General features: G+C 45.2%; 1 protein-coding gene across 2 annotated transcripts in view; it reads left to right on the forward strand.

Moving 5' to 3' along the window:
* LOC148141908 (uncharacterized) overlaps positions 1-16,595 on the forward strand; it is a 36,160-nt gene extending 19,565 nt beyond the window's left edge. For both annotated transcript variants that reach the window (XR_015752380.1, XM_087977465.1), the window contains one exon: positions 16,288-16,595. Coding sequence is in view for 1 of the 2 variants with exons in the window: in XM_087977465.1 (XP_087833591.1) it covers positions 16,288-16,316 (29 nt within the window). In the remaining variant the exon portion in view is untranslated. The remainder of the gene's footprint in view (positions 1-16,287) is intronic.
* The last annotated feature ends 5,189 nt before the right edge of the window (positions 16,596-21,784 follow it).

Genomic DNA, 21,784 nt, shown 5'->3' on the forward strand with positions numbered 1-21,784 from the left:
TTTCTCAGTTCTGCTACTATTGCCATGCTGTTCTCTGCTTTTGTGAAAAGAGAAAAAATGTTATCGATGCCACCTTATGAAAGTTACAACACAGAAACAGGCCATTCAGCCCATTGTACTATCGATTAGCCACTAATTCTAATCCCACTTTCCAGTACCTGTCCAATACATTTCAGCTGCAGATCCAGATTCTTTTAAGTAAGTTAAAGATTTCTGCATCAACCACCAAACTTGGTGTAAAAATTACACAACACGAGATTATAGTCTAACAGGTTTATTTGAAAGCACTAGCTTTCAAGCGCCACTCCTTCATCAGGTGGTTGTGGAGGTTAAGCTCATGCTCACAGAATTCACCTTGTAGGTGAATAAAATTTTCTTCATGTCCCCTCTAATTCTTCTATCGATCATCTTAAATCTGCTCCCTGTGTTAATTTACATCTTCCCTGGGAATCAGGTTTCTTAAATGACTTGATTCAAAGCCTTCATTATTGTGTACACACTAATTAAATCTCTCCAGAGCAATTACGTCCTTCCTGTAGTGCAGTGACCAGAACTGTGCACAAAACTCCAGCTGTGACCTAATCACTGTTTTATACTGTTCTAACGTTATATCCCTGATCTTGTATTCAGTACCTCATCTGAAGGAAAGCATCTCATCCACCTTTTTTTAACCATCTGATCTACCTGTCCTGCTTCTTCAGGGCCAGTAGGACATGTACTCCACGGTCTCTCATGTCCTCCACTCTTCTTAATACTCTTCTGTTAATTGTGTGTAATAAGAGGCACAATTTCAATTTTAAAAACATTTAATGAAACATGAAAATATATTTTTATAGTGAGATCAATTTCCTTTTCTCATTTTGAGACATGCTAAAGATAAGTCCACTTTCTCAAATTAAACGATTTCAAGGATAACTGATGCATTCTTTAAAAATGCAAGCAATTTTCTGATGATACTGCTAATCTCAAGGCTAATCCAATGTTTGGAAGAGCAAGAGCAAAACATGTCTGTCATCTGACTCAAGTCAGCATGGTATAGCCTTTGATCTATTGAATTGTCATGAATCAGTCATTACTATCTCCTTCTTGAACTGGCCTCCTTTGATAAGGGAGCACAAGACAAATATCTGTCTTAGTTAAACCTCTGTTGGACAAATTGAATAGCAAAAATCTTGTTTATTCCGGTATCATAAAGGAACTATGTTACCATGTTGGCAATAAATGCCTGAGATTCTAAACAGTGATGAGTCTTTGTTTACAAATTAACATGCCAAGCCACTCTGTTGGTTTAATGCATTTGGAGTGTCGTATCGACATTAAATAGTTTTTTGTTGCAAATTCTACATTTTTAAGGATCCATGGTATTGTTTTTGCTTTGTGTATTTGAGGTTAGCCCTGGAAATCACAACACTGAATCTGGCTCTCTTATCCAGCCAGCTGAACAGAAGGCCCACTCCTACATTCCAATGGTAAAATGATGCTTTCATTTGAAACCACCATTTGGAAAAGGAACAATAATTTTAACAGGTAGTTCAGCACCAGACCAGGTTTGATTCTCTATTTGTAATGAATTAATTGATCTCAGTCATATGGATGTAAGGACAAAAGAATCAGTCTCAGTACCTCTGGGCTAACAAGAGGAAAATCACATAGACTTTCTGCCCTTGATCACTATATTTAGTAATTCCTCAAGGAAAATGCCGGTCTGGCCATTAAAAGGAAACAGATTGAACTTGTTTATTGGGTCTAACCAGATTGAATGTACCTGTAACACTTGTGGCTCATAAATGACCAATGATGTTTGAAACAAATGCTGAATCATAATCATGATCAAAAACCTTGCATCAGCATGAGCAAATGTGCTCGACATTGCATTTCTCAAAATCTCACTGTGCTACTGGAGGAATGGTTTCCAATTGTTTATATTCATCTCTCTGCTGGTGTTCCTGGCAGCAAGCAGGGTCAAAAGGGACATGTTTTCCCACAGATGGGTAGAAGATCCCAAATGACCTATCAACGTAAATCTGGTCAAGGTGACAAGGATAGATGCAACTCCTCCTTTCTCTAACTTAGAGTCATAGAGATGTGCAGCATGGAAACAGACCCTTTGGTCCAACTTGTCCATGCCGACCAGATATCCCAGCCCAATATAGTCCCATTTGCCAGCACTTGGCCCATATCCCTCCATACCCTTCCTATTCATATACCTATCCAGATTCCTTTTAAACTCTTGCATTGTATTTGGTCTCAGCCCTCTCCTTCTTCCTTCAGCTTTCAGACCAGTAACTACTTCAACAGAATTTCTCTTGGCACCACTCACAGTCACCAATCACTTCTTATTCTCATACCTTACACACATTCCTGCACTGATTCCTCTTTTAGTTTGTGACATTGGCCACAAACATATGATCCACCTTTGTGAGATTGGTCCATCAGATGGATAGATTGTTAAAAAAGTAAAGTTGCCATAGTCGCACTGGACCATAGGGCTGCTATTTCATTAAAGACAGATGACTGGTGGTGATTTAACCCGAGGGTTACCACACCTCAAGTGAGGGGAGAGGTTGAGAAGGAGACGCCTGTGTGTAACCTCAGGCAGTGCAGGAACTGAACCCATACCGTTGGCATCACTCTGCATCACCATCCAGTTAACCAACCCCAAATTAGGGATCACATCGACAAGAGTTGTAAAGATATCTCTTAGCTCTGCAGTCTGCCTTTGCTCCCTCCACTCAGAGTGTCAAGCCTTGGATCATTTTATTTAATTGTCCATGGGATGAGGATGTTGCTGGTGTTACGACATGACTGTGAACCCCTCTGTTAATTAAACCAAACACCCAGAAAAACTCACTTTGCCTCATAATCTGTTAAAATATGAATGACAGAAAACTCCCAAATTTCACTATTTAAAGAAAATAATAACAATTTATTCTTTAACTGTAAATTCTTCTTTAACTCATGAAACAACAACTATTCACAACTCTAAGGCCCCATCTCTCTTAACTGCTTATTACCTGCCTCCAACTCTATAATAAATGCTGTTTCTAATAAACACTTATTAAAATTACATCAACTTAATTTCAAAGCCATACAGTGGCTGTTGTCCTCAGTGTCTGTCTTCTTCGGCTGAAGCCCTCCTGTGTTGTCTTCTTTCTTTTTACTGCGAAGATGTTACATATGAAAAGGTTACTTTGATAGAGAATGTTTCAATCTTTTGGGTTATTCTCAATGGCAGTTACTCTGTCTGACTTTCGAAATGCCTGCTTTTTTTATACCCCCAACATCAGACCGTGCCATTGGTTCGATGTTGGCAAAAACAATAAATTCAAACTGGATTGGGTTTTAGTCTCCTGGGTGAAAGTCAGGACTGCAGATGCTGAAGATTAGAGTGGTGCTATAAAAGCACAGCAGGTCAGGCAGCATCCGAGGAGCAGGAAAATCGATGTTTCAGGCCGGAGCCCTTCATCAGGAATGAGGCTGGAAGCCTCGCGGTGGAGAGATAAATGGGAGGGGATGGGGCTGGGAGAAGATAGTTGAGAGTGCAATAGCTGGATGGAGGTGGGGGTAAAGGTGATAGGTCGGAGAAGTGAGTGGAGCGGATAGGTGGGAAGGAAGATTGACAGGTGGGACACCCTCGCCCTCAACAATTTCTCCTTCGAATCCTCCCACTTCCTCCAGGTGAAAGGGGTAGCCATGGGTATCCACATGGGCCCCAGCTATTGCCTGTCTCTTTGTTAGCTACGTAGAACAGTCTATCTTCCGTACTTACACCGGCACCACTCCCCACCTTTTCCTCCGCTACATTGATGACCGCATCGGCGCCACCTCATGCTCCCGCAAGGAGGTGAGTAGTTCATCAGTTTCACCAACACTTTCCACCATGACTTTAAATTCACCTAAATCATCTCTGACAACTCCCTCCCCTTCCTGGACCTCTCCATCTCCATCAATGTCGACCGACTCAACACCAACATTTTTTACAAACCCACCAACTCCCACAGCTACCTGGATTACACCTCCTCCCACCCTACCTCCTGCAAAAATGCTATCCCGTATTCCCAATTCCTCTTCCTCTGCCGTATGTACTCCCAGGCGGACCAGTTCCACCACAGAACACACCAGATGGTCTCTTTCTTTAAAGACCACAATTTCCCCTCCCACATGTTTGAAGATGCCCTCCAACACATCTCATTCAAATCCTGCATCTCCGCCCTCAAACCCCACCCCTCCAACATCAACAAGGACAGAACCCCCCTGGTCCTCACCTTCCACCCCACCAACTTCCACATAAACTGTATCATCCACCGACAGTTCCGCTACCTCTAAATGGACCCCACCACCAGGGATATATTTCCCTCCCCACCCCTATCCGCCTTCTGCAAAGACTGTTCTCTCTGTGATTACCTGCTCAGGTCCATGTCCCCCAACAACCCAACCTCCCCTCCTGGCACCTTCCCCTGCCACTGCAGGAATTGTAAAACCTTCGCACACACCTACTCCCTCACCTTCATCCAGGGCCCCAAAGGAGCCTTCCACACCCATCAAAGTTTCACCTGCACTTCCACTAATATCATTTATTGTATCCGTTGCTCCTGATGCGGTCTCCTTTACATTGGAGGGACTGGAATCCTCCTCGCAGAGCGCTTTAGGGAACATCTCCGGGACCTCCGCACCAATCAACCCCATTGCCCTGTGGCTGAACATTTCAATTCCCCCTCCCACTCTGCCGAGGACAGACTGGGCCTCCTCCACCTCTATTCCCTCACCACGCGACGCCTGGAGGAAGAATGCCTCATCTTCTGCTTCAGAACCCTTCAACTGCAGGGCATCAATGTGGACTTCACCAGTTTCCTCACTTCTCCTCCCCCACCTTACTCCAGTTCCAAGCTTCCCAGCTCAGCAACATCCTCATGACCTGTCCCACCTGTCAATCTTCCTTCCTGCTTATCCGCTCCACCCTCATCTCTGACCTATCACCTTCATCCCCACCTCCATCTACCTATTGCTCTCTCAACTACCTTCTCCCCAGCCCCACCCCCCCTCCCATTTATCTCTCCACCCCCAAAGCTTCCAGCCTCATTCCTGATGAAGGGCTCTGCCTGAAGCATCGATTTTCCTCTTTTAGGCTCCTGGGGCATAATTTAAACTGATTGGTTAAATTCAAATTGTTGTCAAAACAACAACAACTCAGTTATCTATTTCATGGCCAAATATTACATATTTTCAATTTTCCAGTAAACTCTGAGACTACTAGCTAGTCATATGACAGGTGTTTGTAAGCTCTCAGTGCAAAAAAGCATTCACTCTCTCTTAAAGATACAGTACACACCTTCAAATTCATAACCCTGGTTAGACCAGTATTTATTCTCCACATGACTGTTGGCCTGGAATCACTTGCAGGCCAGACCAGGTAAGGATGGCATTTCATTCTCTAAAGGATACAACTGAATCAGGTGTTTTTATTTACAACAATTGACAGTAATGGTTGGCTGTCATGAGACGAGGTTTTCATTCCAGAGTTGTAGGATATTTCAGTCACCTCACAGAGTCCCGAGAGAGCAGGGTTAACTAGTTTATTCAACATATGCCGACGATCCTGGCTGTAAAAACCAATGGTCCATAGATATTAGTGATCACAGGCATTTTTATAGGGTAAAAAAAAACCACTTGACTTCATGCTGGTTATCACTCTGAATGTTTCATCTTGTGCTTGTTATCTTTATCAACTAAGTATTTTTGTAAGGCAATATGACTTCCATTAAATTGTAGTAAATTAGTAAATTACATTAGAAGTGCTTTCATTAAAATTTCTACCAGACATTATTCCCTTCCACTAAGAGGTCTCACAGCAGTGATGGTGACATTCTGAAACAGGTAAATGGTGTCTCTTCTCATGATGCGATCAGATTGGTTCCCACAGCAACCCCTCAGATAATACTTGCCATAATACCTAGGAAAAACATACCATACAACAGTCTGCCGCCATGCTAGCATTGGATTTGGCAAAACCCATGAGTTTCTCAAGGGCTCCAGTATTATCCATAGCATCCTACCACTAGCTCAACTGAACTCTCAAATCATCAGGTAGAAGTGGTTGAATAAGGAAAAAACGATTGACTTCTGGGTTATCAGTGAATGATAAATGACCTGAAATAAATGGTTTTGTTTGGTGCACAGTACAACCTTCATTACTTATGGCACTTCTTCTGTCTAATGTGTGTTCACAGTGCAGTTCATGTGTCTGTGTTGTCAGAAAGCTATTGATGTGAATGTTGCCTGAGTTATTTAAATGATAAACGTTGTGAGATCAGGAGGTGGTAGTTGAGGTTACCAGGAATGTTATTGCAATAGGGATTGGTTTAGATAACTATGTAGGAGACAGAGCATATCACCTGAGTCATTGGGCAATTAATGCATTCCTTGCATATCTGCCTGCTAAGCGACACACTTCTCCTCCCTTTGCTCTCCCCACACTTTCACCCTCCTGATTCTCCTCAGACAGACGCTCCTTTCTCATTTACCGCCTCCATCTGCAATCCTTTTTAGATAGTGATGTTGTTCAGGATGCAGCAGACCACAATTATGCGGAGGCTCTCTCCAAAACATGTTGTAGAGAGCCACAGGATCTCTCAAGTTAGTTGAACCTTTGCTTTAGGACACTAATTGTGAGATCAATGATTTGTCTTCTGTTACCATGACATTTGTTAGACTTGAGTTGCTCAGGCAAGATTATGTTTACCATGGATAAACCACCATCTGCAAGTTCCTCCCCAGCCACTCATCATCCTGACCTGTGACTATGTTGTTTTTCTTTCACTGTCACTAGGTAATAAGAGTCTACCTACAGTGAATGGACTGCAATGGTTCAAGAAAGTAGCTCAACACCACCTTCTCAAGGGCAACTAGGGTTAGGAATGAAATGCTTGCCTAATCAATGAAGTCCACATCCTATGAGTAAATAAATGCATGGGGCCAGGGGCACACTGGATTACGCATCATATTATGGATCCGAATATAATGGGTTTGATTCCTACCTGGTTCAAATGCAATTCGCAACTTTTTATGATCTAAAAAAAATTCTAAATTGGAGGAAGGCCAATTTTAATGGTTCTGAGAAAGGGTCGTTTAACCTGAAACATTAACACTGATTTCTCTCCACAGATGCTGCCAGACCTGCTGAACTTCTTGGGCAATTTCTGTTTTTGTTTCCAATTTTAATACTATTAGGCAAGAATTTCTGAAAGTTGATTGGGGGTGGATATTCACAGGGAAAGGGATGGCTGGAAAGAGAGAAGCCTTCAAAAAGTCCAGAACGTATGTTCCTGTTAGGGTGATTAGAGAAATTGAGGTTCTTCTGGTCAATCAAAAAAAGGAGGCAAATGTCATGTATTGACAGAAGGAATTAGGTGAATCCTGTGAAGAGTATAAGGGCAGTAGAGTCATAGAGTCATAGAGATGAACAGCATGTAAACAGATCCTTCGGTCCAACCCGTCCATGCTGACCAGATATCCCAACCCAATCTAGTCCCACCTGCCAGCACCCGGCCCATATCCCTCGAAACAATTCCTATTCATATTCCTATCCAGATGCCTTTTAAATGTTGCAATTGTACCAGCCTCCACCACTTCCTCTGGCAGCTCATTCCATACACGTACCACCCTCTGTGTGAAAAAGTTGCCACTTAGGTCTCTTTTATATCTTTCCCTTCTCACCCTAAACATATGCCCTCTATGGCATAGTTCTGGACTCCCTGACCCCGGGGAAAAGACTTTGTCTATTTAACCTATCCATGCCCCTCATAATTTTGTAAACCTCTATAAGGTCAACCCTCAGCCTCCGACGCTCCAGGCAAAACAGCCCAAGCCTGTTCAGCCTCTCCCTATAGCTCAAATCCTCCAACCCTGGCAACATCTTTGTAAATCTTTTCTGAACCCTTTCAAGTTTCACAACATCTTTCCGATAGGAAGGAGACCAGAATTGCATGCAATATTCCAACAGTGGCCTAACCAATGTCCTGTACAGCCGCAACATGACCTCCCAACTCCTGTACTCAATAATCTGACCAATAAAGGAAAGCATACCAAATGCCTTCTTCACTATCCTCTCTACCTGTGACTCCACTTTCAAGGAGCTATGAACCTGCATTCCAAGGTCATACAGCCATAGAGTCATAGAGATGTACAGCATGGAAACAGACCCTTCGGTCCATCCCATCCATGGTCTCTTTGTTCAGCAATACTCCCTAGGACCTTACCATTAAGTGTATAAGTCCTGTTAAGATTTGCTTTCCCAAAATGCAGCACCTTGTATTTATCTGAATTAAACTCCATCTAGCTCAGCCCATTGGCCCATCTGGTAAAGATCCTGTTGTGATCTAGGTAACCTTCTTCGCTGTCCATTACGTCTCCAATTTTGGTGTCATCCGCAAACTTACTAACTGTACCTCTTATGCTCACATCCAAATCATTTATGTAAATGACAAAAAGTAGAGGACCCAGCATCAATCCTTGTGGCACTACTCTGGTCACAGGCCTCCAGTCTGAAAAACAACCCTCCACCACCACCCTCTGCCTTCTACTTTTGAGCCAGTTCTGTATCCAAATGGCTAGTTCTCCCTGTATTCCATGAGATCTAAACTTGCTAACCGTTCTCCCATGGGGAACTTTGTCAAATGCCTTACTGAAGTCCATATAGATCACATCTGCCGCTCTGCCCTCATCAATCCTCTTTGTTACTTCTTCAAAAAACTCAATCAAGTTTGTGAGACATGATTTCCCATGCACAAAGCCATTTGACGATCCCTAATCAGTCCTTGCTTTTCCAAATACATGTACATCCTGTCCCTCAGGATTCCATCCAACAACTTGCCCACCACCGAGGTCAGACTCACTGGTCTACAGTTCCCTAGCTTGTCCTCACCACCCTTCTTAAACAGTGGCACCACATTAGCCAACCTCCAGTCTTCCGGTACTTCACCTGTGACTATTTATGATACAAATATCTCAGCAAGAGTCCCAGCAATCACTTCTCTAGCTTCCAACAGAGCTATGGGTACACCTGGAGAAAGTGAGGTCTGCAGATGCTGGAGATCAAAGTTGAAACTTTATTGCTGGAACAGCACAGCAGGTCAGGCAGCATCCAGGGAACAGGAGATTCGATGTTTCGGGCACAGGCCCTTCTTCAGGAATGAGCAGAGAGTGTTCAGCAGGAGAAGATAAAAGGTAGGGAGGAGGGACTTGGAGGAGGGGCGTTGGAAATGTGATAGGTGGAAAAAGGTCAAGGTGAGGGTGATAGGTCGGAGTAGGATGGAGGCGGAGAGGTCAAGAAGAAGACTGCAGGTCAGGAAGGCGGTGCCGGGCTGGAGGGATTCGGCTGAGACAAGGTGGGGGGAGGGGGGATGAAGAAACTGGTGAAGTCCAAGTTCATCCCCTGTGGTTGGAGGGTTCCCAGTCGGAAGATAAGACGCTCCTCCTCCGACCGTCGCGTTGTTGTGGTTTGGCGGTGGATGAGTCCAATGACCTGCATATCCTCGGTGGAGTGGGAGGGGGAGTTGAAATGCTGTGCTACAGGGTGGTTGGGTTGGTTCGTCCGGGTGGCCCAGAGGTGCTCTCTGAATCGCTCCGCAAGTAGGCGGCCTGTCTCCCCAATATAGAGGAGGCCACACCGGCTGCAGCGGATGCAGTAGATGATGTGGGTGGAGGTGCAGGTGAATCTGTGGCGGATATGGAAGTTTCCTTTGGGGCCTTGGAGAGAAGTGAGGGGGGAGGTGTGGGCGCAAGTGTTGCACGTCCTGCGGTTGCAAGGGAAGGTGCCGGGAGTGGAGGTTGGGTCGGTGGGGGGTGTGGATCTGACAAGGGAGTCGCGGAGGGAGTGGTCTCTACGGAAAGCTGATAGGGGAGGGGAGGGAAATATATCCTTGGTGCTGGGGTCTGTTTCCCTCCCCTCCCCTATCAGCTTTCCGTAGAGATTTCCCTCCCCTCCCCTATCAGCTTTCCGTAGAGATTTCCCTCCCCTCCCCTATCAGCTTTCCGTAGAGAACCTCCAAACAGACCCCAGCACCAAGGATATATTTCCCTCCCCTCCCCTATCAGCTTTCCGTAGAGACCACTCCCTCCGCGACTCCCTTGTCAGATCCACACCCCCCACCGACCCAACCTCCACTCCCGGCACCTTCCCTTGCAACCGCAGGACGTGCAACACTTGCGCCCACACCTCCCCCCTCACTTCTCTCCAAGGCCCCAAAGGAAACTTCCATATCCGCCACAGATTCACCTGCACCTCCACCCACATCATCTACTGCATCCGCTGCAGCCGGTGTGGCCTCCTCTATATTGGGGAAACAGGCCGCCTACTTGCGGAGCGATTCAGAGAGCACCTCTGGGCCACCCGGATGAACCAACCCAACCAACCTGTAGCACAGCATTTCAACTCCCCCTCCCACTCCACCGAGGATATGCAGGTCATTGGACTCATCCACCGCCAAACCACAACAACGCGACGGTCGGAGGAGGAGCGTCTTATCTTCCGACTGGGAACCCTCCAACCACAGGGGATGAACTTGGACTTCACCAGTTTCTTCATCCCCCCCTCCCCCCACCTTGTCTCAGCCGAATCCCTCCAGCCCGGCACCGCCTTCCTGACCTGCAGTCTTCTTCTTGACCTCTCCGCCTCCATCCTACTCCGACCTATCACCCTCACCTTGACCTTTTTCCACCTATCACATTTCCAACGCCCCTCCTCCAAGTCCCTCCTCCCTACCTTTTATCTTCTCCTGCTGAACACTCTCTGCTCATTCCTGAAGAAGGGCCTGTGCCCGAAACGTCGAATCTCCTGTTCCCTGGATGCTGCCTGACCTGCTGTGCTGTTCCAGCAATAAAGTTTCAACTATGGGTACACCTGATCAGGTCCAGGGGATTTATCCACCTTTATGCGTTTCAAGACATCCAGCACTTTCTCCTCTGTTATATGGACATTTTGCAAGGTGTCACCCTCTATTTCCCTACATTCTATATCTTCCAGATCTTTTTCCACAGTAAATACTGATGCAAAATATTCATTTAGTATCTCCCCCATTTTCTGCGGCTCCACACAAAGGCCGCCTTGCTGATCTTTGAGGGGCTCTATTCTCTCCCTAGTTGCCCTTTTGTCCTTAATGTATTTATAAAAACTCTTTGCATTCTCGTTAATTCTATTTGCCAAATCTATCTTATATCCCCTTTTTGCTCTCCTGATTTCCCTCTTAAGTATACTCCTACTTCCTTTATACTCTTTTAAGGATTCACTCGATCTATCCTGTCTATATCTTACATATGCTTCCTTCTTTTTCTTAACCAAACCTTCAATTTCTTTAGTCATCCAACATTCCCTACACCTACCAGCCTTTCCTTTCACCCTAACAGGAATATACTTTCTCTGGATTCTCCTAATCTCATTTCTGAAGGCTTCCCATTTTCCAGCTGTCCCTTTACCTTCGAACATCTGCCCCCAATCAGCTTTTGCAAGCTCTTGCCTAATACCGTCAAAATTGGCCTTTCTCCAATTTAGAACTTCAACTTTTAGATCTGGTCTATCCTTTTCCATCACTATTATAAATCTAATGAAATTATAGTCGTTGGCCCCAAAGTACTCCCCCACTGACACCTCATTCACCTGTCCTGCCTTATTTCCCAAGAGCAGGTCAAGTTTTGCACCTTCTCTAGTATCTCCTTTACACACTTGTGGACCACTGCCTCATACATCCTCAAAGTTGCCTTGGAATGGGCTCCTGGCCAGCACACACCAAGTCTCTTCCAGGAGTATTAAAAAACAGTTAAATTCACAACTGAACTTGGAGGAACCTGTTGGGAGAGGTCACAATACAGAAACAGATAAGTGGATGTTTTAAGTGTGGTCTTAAAATAAGTCTGCAGTAGTGAGTAGAGTGGGTTCTTTTTGATTATATTGAGCTATGTTTCTTGATTAAACTTAAAATATAAGCCATAAGTATTAACTTAACTTGGAACAGTGTTTTGTAGAGGAATAAGATAGTGCTATTTTCTGGGTCTGTAGATTGAAAGAAGCAAAAATGGCCTTTAGTTGAGTGATATGTTCTTCTTCTTGGATGTAGGAGTTTAGGGAGAGTTTACTGAGGATTATATCCGCAATAAATGCCGTTGGGTGCGAATCTTATCAGATCGAATGCATCGGTTGGACAGGCAGACAGAGACAATGAGGAATTTACAAGAGCAAAGGGGTGTGATGGATGGCAGTTAGAGGAAAGGGGGAAATCTCAGATTGTCACATAGATGGGTTAACTCCAGGAAAGGTAAGAGAGTAGGCAGGTAGTGCAGGAGTGTTCTGTGGCTATCCCCATTTCAAACAAGTACGCTGTTTTGGAAAATGTAGGGGGTGATGGATTCTCAGGGGAACGTAGCATGAACAGCCAAGTTTCTGCTACCGAGACTGGCTCTAATGCAATGAGGGGTATGTCGGGTTCCAAGCGATTGATTGTCTTAGGGGACGCTCTAGTCTGAGTTACAGACAGACATTTCTGTGGCCAGCAGCGAAAAATCAGAATGGTGTGTTGCTTTTCTGGTGCCAGGATCAAGGATGTCTTAGAGAGGGTGGAGAATGTTCTCAAGGGGGAGAGGGGTCAGCAGGAGGTCATTGTACACAGCAGAACCAATGACATAGGAAGGAAAAAGTTGAGATGCTGAAGGGAGATTACAGACAGTTAGGCAGTAATTTAAAAAGTAGGTCCTTGAGAGTAGTAATATCTGGATTACTCCCAGTGCTACGAGCTAGTGAGGGCAGGAATAAGAGGATAGAACAGATGAATGCATGGCTGAGGAGCTGGTCTATAGGAGAAGAATTCACATTTTTGGATCATTGGAAACTGTATTGGGGCAGAGGTGGCTTGTACAAGGACGGATTGCACCGAAATTGGAAGGGACTAATGTACTTGCAGGGAGATTTGCTAGAGCTGCTCAGGAGGATTTAAATGAGTAAGCTGGGGAGGGGTGGGACCCAGGGAGATAGTGAGGAAAGATTTCAATCTGACACTGGTACAGTTGAGAACAAAGGCGAGCCAAACAGTCAGGGCAGGCAGGGGCAAAGCAGAGAACAAGGTAGGACTGATACATTAAACTGCATTTATTTCAATGCAAGAGGTCTAACAGGGATGGCAGATGAACTCAGGGCATGGTTAGGAACATGGGACTGGGATATCATAGCAATTACGGAAACATGGCTCAGGGTTGGGCAGCACTGGCAGCTTAATGTTCCAGGATACAAATGCTACAGGAAGGATAGAAAGGGAGGTAAGAGAGGAGGGGGAGTGGCATTTTTGATAAGGGATAGCATTACAGCTGTACTTAGGGAGGATATTCCTGGAAATACATTCAGGGAAGTTATTTAGTTGGAACTGAGAAATAAGAAAGGGATAATCAACTTATATTATAGACCACCTAATAGAGGGAAATTGAGAAACAAATTTGTAAGGAGATCTCAGCTATCTGTAAGAATAATAGGGTGGTTTTGGTAGGGGATTTTAACTTTCCAAACATAGACTGGGACTGCCATAGTGTTAAGGGTCTAGATGGAGAGAGATTTGTTAAATATGTACAAGAAAATTTTCTGATTCAGTATGTGGATGTACCTACTAGAGAAGGTGCAAAACTTGACTTACTCTTGGGAAATAAGGCAAACAGGTGACAGAGGTGTCAGTGTGGAAGCACTTTGGGGGCAGCGACCATAATTCTATTCGATTTAAAATAGTGATGGAAAAGGATAGACCAGATCTAAAAGTTGAAGTTCTAAACTGGAGGAAGGCCAGTTTTGATGGTATTAGGCAAGAACTTTCAAAAGCCGATTGGGGGCAGATGTTCGCAGGTAAAGGGACAGCTGGAAAATGGGAAGCCTCCAGAAATGAGATAATGAGAATCCAGAGAGAGTATATTCCTGTTAGGGTGAAAGGGAAGGCTGGTAAATAAAGGGAATGCTGGATGACTAAGTAAATGGAGGTTTTGGTTAAGAAAAAGGAAGCATATGTCAGGAATAGACAGGATAGATCGAGTGAATCTTTAGAAGAGCATAAAGGCAGCAGAAGTATACTTAAGAGAGACATCAGGAGGGCAAAAAGGGGACATGAGATAGCTTTGCCAAATAAAATTAAGGAGAATCCAAAGGTTTTTATAAATACATTAAGGACAAAAGGGTAACTAGGGAGAGAATAGAGCCCCTCAAAGGTCAGCAAGGCAGCCTTTGTGTGGTGCCGCAGAAGATGGGGGAGATACTAAATGAGTATTTTGCACCAGTTTTTACTGTGGAAAAGGATTTGGGAGATATAAATTGTCAGGAAATAGAGGGTGACATCTTGAAAAATGACCATATTACAGAGGAGGAAGTGCTAGATGTCTTAAAATGCATAAACGTGGATAAATCACCAGGACCTGATCAGGTGTACCCTAGAAATCTGTGGGAAGCTAGGGAAGTGATCGCTGGGCCTCTTACTGAGATATTTGTATCATTGATATTTACAGGTGAGGTGCCGGAAGGTTGGCTAATGTGGTGCCACTGTTTAAGAAGGGTTTAAGAACAAGCCAGGGAACTATAGACCAGTGAGGCTAACCTCGGTGGTGGGCAAGTTGTTGGATGGAATCCTGAGGGACAGAATATATATGTATTTGGAAAGGCAAGGACTGATTCAGGATAGTCAACATGGCTTTATGCATGGGGGATCATGTCTCACAAACTTGATTGAGGTTTTTGAAGAAGTAGCAAAGAGGATTGATGAGGGCAGAACAGTGGATGTGATCCATATGGACTTCAGTAAGGTATTTGAGAAGGTTCCCCAAAGGAGATTGGTTAGCAAGGTTAGATCTCACCGAATACAGGGAGAACTTGCCATTTGAATACAGAACTGGGTCAAAGGTAGAAGTCAGAGGGTGGTGGTAGAGGGTTTTTTTCAGACTCGAGGCCTGTGACCAGTGGAGTGCCACAAGGATCGGTGTTGGGTTCCCTACTTTTCATCATTTATATAAATGATTTGGATGTGACAGTTAGTAAGTTTGCAGATGACACCAAAATTGGAGGTGCAGTGGACAGCGAAGAAGGTTATCTCAGATTACAACGGGATCTTGATCAGATTGGCCAATGGGCTGAGAAGTGGCAGATGGAGTTTAATTTAGATAAATGTGAGGTGCTGCATTTTAGGAAAGTAAATCTTAGCAGAACTTATACACATAAAGATCCTAGGGAGTGTTGCTGAACAAAGAGAACTTGGAGTGCAGGTTCATAGCTCCTTGAAAGTGAAGTCATAGGTAGATAGAATAGTGAAGAGGGTGTTTGGTATGCTTTCCTTTATTGGTCAGGGTATTGAGTACAAGAGTTGGGAGGTCATGTTGCGGCTGTACAGGACATTGGTTAGGCCACTGTTGGAATATTGCATGCAATTCTGGTTTCCTTCCTATTGGAAAGATGTTGTGAAACTTGAAAGGGTTCAGTAAGGATTTACAAGGATGTTGCCAGGGTTGGAGGATTTGAGTTTTAGGGAGAGGTTGAATAGGCTAGTGCTATTTTCCCTGGAGCTTCGGAGGCTGAGGGGTGACCTTATAGAGGTTTATAAAATCATGAGGGGCATGGATAAGATAAATAGACAATGTCTTTTCCCTGGGGTGGGTGTGCCCAGAACTAGAGGGCATAGATTTCGAGTGAGAGGGGAAAGATACAAAAGAGACCTAAGGGGCGAATCTTTCACGCAGAGGGTGGAATAAACTGCCAGAGGAAATGGTGGAGGCTGGTACAATTGCAACATTTAAAAGGCATCTGGATGGGTATACGAATAGGAGGGTTTTGGAGGGATATGGGTCAGGTGCTGGCAGGTGGGACTAGATTGGGTTGGGATATCTGGTCGGCATGGATGAATTGTACTGAAGGGTCTGTTTCCGTGCTGTATATCTCTATAACTCTATGAGTACGTACATTGGTATGTTAGAGACAACCTACCTGAGCAAATGTAAACTCCTCAGCCAGACATTATCAAAAGAGTTCACCCTGGCCTGTAGATCTTGTAAGACCTTCAGCAAGTCTCACCTGCATCTCCTTACTGACCCATCTGTGCTCTACCTGTTGGTGCATCTGCTTCTGTTGTTATTGCTGCTGTTACTCTTTTTTCTTATCCCCCCTATCAAATACAATGCAACAAGAACCACACCCATCATTAACTGTCATTACTTATTAAAGATAAGTAAGCAGAAGAGATCAAATTACTAATGTGGAATGTGTCAAAATCACTTTGTCTTTAACAGCTTACCAGCATGAAGACACAACAGTCTGAGTGCCTGAAGGTCTTGGTCCCTGCAGTCTACTGTTTCTGGAATCAATCCCAATGGGATTCACCTAGCATGAGAAACACAACTTCCGGCATTCTTCCAGTTGGTGTTGCAGCAGGATCCTAATTATATTGGCAAGTTTTATGGGTGGGCAGTGAAGACGGTCAATGCCAATGGAAACTTCAAGAAAGACTGGATCTAATACTTCAAGGGGATGAATGATCTGCTCTACACTGGCAGGGCATGCACCACTATCAGTGCGATGTATAAATAAATCACACTCATAGGAGCATGATGCGTTGAGTGGTTTGTCATTGCACGGGACGTGCACACAAAAGTGGGAATCAAGCATTTCTATCAGCTTCCTCATATGCAAACAGGGTCAATCATTTCATTACAGCTCCCAATGTTGCACTGCTTTATGACAGTGCCTCTGTCTCACACATCTGCCCAAACATAAGAAGAGCCACAAAATACAGTGGCTTAGGCACCAGCTGCTGACTGACCTTTTGTCACAACTTACACGAATATCCACTTCACTGGAATATCAGGCACAAACACCAAGCAGTGGTAGTCTGGCGCACTGACCTCTACATCGCTGAAGCCAAACGCCAACTCGAGGACACCTCTTCCTACCGCCCCCTTGACCATGACCCCACCCCCCATCACCAAACCATCATCTCCCAGACCATACAGAACCTCATCACCTCAGGAGATCTCCCACCCACAGCTTCCAACCTCATAGTCCGGGAACCCCGCACTGCCCGGTTCTACCTCCTTCCCAAGATCCACAAGCCTGACCACCCTGGCCGACCCATTGTCTCAGCATGCTCCTGCCCCACTGAACTCATCTCTACCTACCTCGACACTGTCCTATCCCCCCTAGTCCAGGAACTCCCCACATACGTACGAGACACCACCCACGCCCTCCACCTCCTCCAAGACTTCCGTTTCCCCGGCCCCCAACGCCTCATCTTCACAATGGATATCCAATCCCTCTACACCTCCATCCGCCATGACCAGGGCCTCCAAGCCCTCCGTTTTTTCCTCTCCAGACGTTCCCAACAGTACCCCTCCACCGACACTCTCATTCGTTTGGCCGAACTGGTCCTCACCCTTAACAATTTCTCCTTTGAATCCTCCCACTTCCTCCAGACCAAAGGGGTAGCCATGGGCACATGTATGGGCCCCAGCTATGCCTATCTCTTTGTTGGCTACGTAGAGCAGTTGATCTTCCGTAATTACACCGGCACCACTCCCCACCTCTTCCTCCGCTACATTGATGACTGCATTGGCGCCACCTCGTGCTCCCGCGAGGAGGTTGAGCAATTCATCAACTTCACCAACACATTCCACCCTGACCTTAAATTTACCTGGACCATCTCTGACACCTCCCTCCCCTTCCTGGACCTCTCCATCTCCATCAGTGACGACCGACTTGACACTGACATCTTCTACAAACCCACCGACTCCCACAGCTACCTGGATTACACCTCCTCCCACCCTACCTCTTGCAAAAATGCCATCCCGTATTCCCAATTCCTCCGCCTCCGCCGTATCTGCTCCTGGGAGGAGCGGTTCCACCATAGAACACACCAGATGGCCTCCTTCTTTAGAGACCGCAATTTCCCTTCCCACGTGGTTAAAGATGCCCTCCAACGCATCTCATCCACATCCCGCACCTCCGCCCTCAGACCCAACCCCTCCAACCGCAACAAGGACAGAACGCCCCTGGTGCTCACCTTCCACCCTACCAACCTTCGCATAAACCAAATCATCCGCCGACATTTCCACCACCTCCAAACAGACCCCACCACCAGGGATATATTTCCCTCCCCACCCCTCTCCGCCTTCCGCAAAGACCGTTCCCTCCGTGACTACCTGGTCAGGTCCACGCCCCCCTACGACCCACCCTCCCATCCTGGCACTTTCCCCTGCCACCGCAGGAACCGTAAAACCCGCGCCCACACCTCCTCCCTCACCTCTATCCAAGGCCCCAAAGGAGCTTTCCACATCCATCAAAGTTTTACCTGCACTAATATCATCTATTGTATCCGTTGCTCCCGATGCGGTCTCCTCTACATTGGGGAGACTGGGCGCCTCCTAGCAGAGCGCTTTAGGGAACATCTCCGAGACACCCACACCAATCAACCAAATCGCCCAGTGGCTCAACATTTCAACTCCCCCTCCCACTCTGCCAAGGATATGGAGGTGCTGGGCCTCCTCCATCGCCGCTCCCTCACCACCAGACGCCTGGAGGAAGAACGCCTCATCTTCCGCCTCGGAACACTTCAACCCCAGGGCATCAATGTGGATTTCAACAGTTTCCTCATTTCCCCTTCCCCCACCTCATCCTAGCTTCTAACCTCCAGCAACTCGATCCCCTGACCTGTCCGGACTTGTCCGACCTGCCCAGCTCCTTTTCCACCTATCCACTCCACCCTCTCCTCCCTGACCTATCACCTTCATCTCCTTCCCCACTGACCTATTGTACTCTATGCCACTCTCTCCCCACCCCCACCCTCCTCTAGCTTATCTCTCCACGCTTCAGGCTCTCTGCCTTTATTCCTGATGAAGGGCTTTTGCCCGAAACGTCGATTTTGCCTGTCCTCGGATGCTGCCTGAATTGCTGTGCTCTTCCAGCACCACTACTCCAGAATCTGGTTTCCAGCATCTGCAGTCATTGTTTTTACCTCATAAATTAATTTCAATCAATCTTTAGCTCTTTGGCAACATTGAACAACCTTTCAATCAGCATCATTTAACTCCAAACTCCCTCAATCCCAAAATTTTAGCTCAGTTGACTGGATTGACTAGTTTGCAATGCAGAGTGACATTAACAGTGTGAGCTTAATTCCTACATCATCCGAGATTACCAACAAGGCCTTGCCTTCTCAGCCTTGTCCCTCACTTCAGGCTTGGTGATGCTCAGTTTAAACTCAACAATTGACATCTCTCCCTTTGAGGGAGTAGTCTTTTGGGACTATGGCAACTTTACCTTACAAGTGTCACACATGGATGATCCCAGCACTGGGGATTGATACCTATATTTACAATTGCAGTGCTAATGTCCTCATGCTAATGTCTCCCTATTCTTCTCCCCTGTAGGAGAAGGATGTGCATAATAAATGTCAATGTACAGTCAGGGGTGTAGGGGCTAGCACTGGTGATACCTGATAATTTGGTAAATCAGACAAAGACAAGCCATATATAATTAAAAGTAGGGTCTTGGGCAGTGTTGTAGAACGTAGAGGCCTAGGGGTCCAGGTACATAATAGGAAGGGTTTAGAGGGATATGGGCCAGGTGCTGGCGGGTGGGACTAGATTAGGTTGGGATATCTGGTCAGCATGGATGAGTTGGACTGAAGGGTCTGTTTCTGTGCTGTACATGACTCTAAGTTTCACCTGTTCCAGAGGCATGCAATAACATCTTTGAATAGGTTGATTAGAAAATATCTTTAAACTTTTCTATTAATGAGCTGACCTAGATGCAAAGACCAGCAGGGGAATGTATGGGAAAAGAGGTGCCAGAGATTATGTGCAGGCTGCAGTGAAATGAGGAGGATTTTGCTTAAAACAAATACAAAGTGCTGGAGAAACTCAGTAGGTCTGTCTGCACCCGCAGTGAGAAAACAATTAACTTTCTGAGTCCAGTATGACTGTGACTTTTTCTCCACAGATGTTGCGAGATCTGCTGAGTTTTTCAATAATTCTTTATGTATGCTTCGGATTTCCTTCGTCTGTTGTATTTTGCTGCTACAAATTTACCTACATTCTGTCTGAAGTTGTGGCTCTGCCTGCCTCCATGGACTGGGTGAAGGTTATCATGGAGAGCCAGGTCCATCAGAAGTCATTATCTGCTGGATACGAGTGTAGACCTTCTCTCCATGACTAAAACCCATTGGATATATTCATTCACTGACTTGGCAAAGGGGCCAAGGGACCTTGTTCTCCAGGTGCTCCATGTCCTCAAGAGGTAAAGAAGATGCCATTGTGCAACAACTGGGAGGAAAAGCAACAGACAGGTGCCCTGGGATTGTTGTCTCAGGATACTGCAGGAGGTGCTCTGTCTCACTACCTCTGTCTGACCAGAAGCGAAGCGCTGGCCAGGAAATTGAACAGGGGGTTATTGGTGCAAAAGAAACAAATCCAACTACGATAAATGGGAATCAATGGATCTAATGTTTACATACACACACACAGATTAGGGGCAGGGTTGGCAATTCAGCCCCTTGAGCCTGCTCTGCTATTCAATAAGATCAAGACCGATCTGATCATATTCACAAATCCTCATTCCTGCTTACCCCTTATAACCTTTCAACCCACACTTAACAAGAATCTATCTACCTCTGCTTTAAAATATTCAAAGATGCCACTTCTACCATCTATTCAGAGAAAAAAGAGAAAAGAAGTCATCTCACTTCCATTGAAGATGGGCGATCCCAGTTTTTTAAACAGTGACTTCCTAGTTATAGACTCTCTCATAGAGAATCAGCCTCTTGACATCTCCCTGTCAAGACCCTTCAAGATTATATGTTTCAATCAAGTCACTTCTTTCTCTTACAAATTCTGGCGGATACAAGCCTGGTCTGTCTAACCTTTTGTTATAAAAGAATTCTCCCAATTCAGATATTGGTCTCGATTTTGCAAACTATCTCCAATGCAGTTACGTCACTCCTTAAAGAAGGTGACCAATATTGCACATAGTAATCCAAAAGCAATTTCACCAGTGCCCTGTATAACTGAAGATTAACCTCTGTACTTTTGTATTTAATTCCCCTTATGATAAATGATAACATTAATATTATCTTTCCTTTAACTGCCTGCTGTACCTATTAATATAGAGAAAGTGATGACTGCAGATGCTGGCGATCAAAGTCAAAAAGTGTGGTGCTGGAAAAGAACAGCAGGTCAGGCAGCATCCGAGGAGCTGGAGAATCAATGTTTCGAGCGTAGGCTCTTCATCAGCTTATGCTCAAAACAAAAACTGTCCCGCTCCTCGGATGCTGCCTGACCTGCTGTGCTTTTCCAGCAACACACTTTTTGTATCTGTTTAATATGCTTTTGTGAGTCATGTGTAAGGAAGCCAAGATCTCTGTGCATTCTCAGAACTCTGAAATTTCTCACCATTTAGATAAAATGCTTTCATACTTCTTATTTCTTGCCAAAATGGACAACTTCACATTTTCCACAACCTTGCCCATTCAGTTAGCCTATTTATATCCTTTTGTAGCCTCCTTATATCCTCTTCATAATTTGATTTCGAACTATCTTTGCATTGTCATCAAATTTAGCATTCATACCATCATCTGTGACATTTAGATAAATTTTTCAAAGTTGAGGCCACAGAGCCAATCCCTATAGCAAGCCACTGGTTACATCTTCCAAACCTGAAACAGATCCATTTTTGTCTACTTCTGTTTCTTGTTCGCCAGTCTTATAGTCATGATATAATGCCTTCTGGAAATCTACA

Source organism: Chiloscyllium plagiosum, unplaced genomic scaffold, assembly GCF_037043375.1.
Source record: "Chiloscyllium plagiosum isolate Xiang-an unplaced genomic scaffold, Cpla_swu_hap1 HiC_scaffold_31, whole genome shotgun sequence".
Classification (NCBI taxonomy): domain Eukaryota; kingdom Metazoa; phylum Chordata; class Chondrichthyes; order Orectolobiformes; family Hemiscylliidae; genus Chiloscyllium; species Chiloscyllium plagiosum.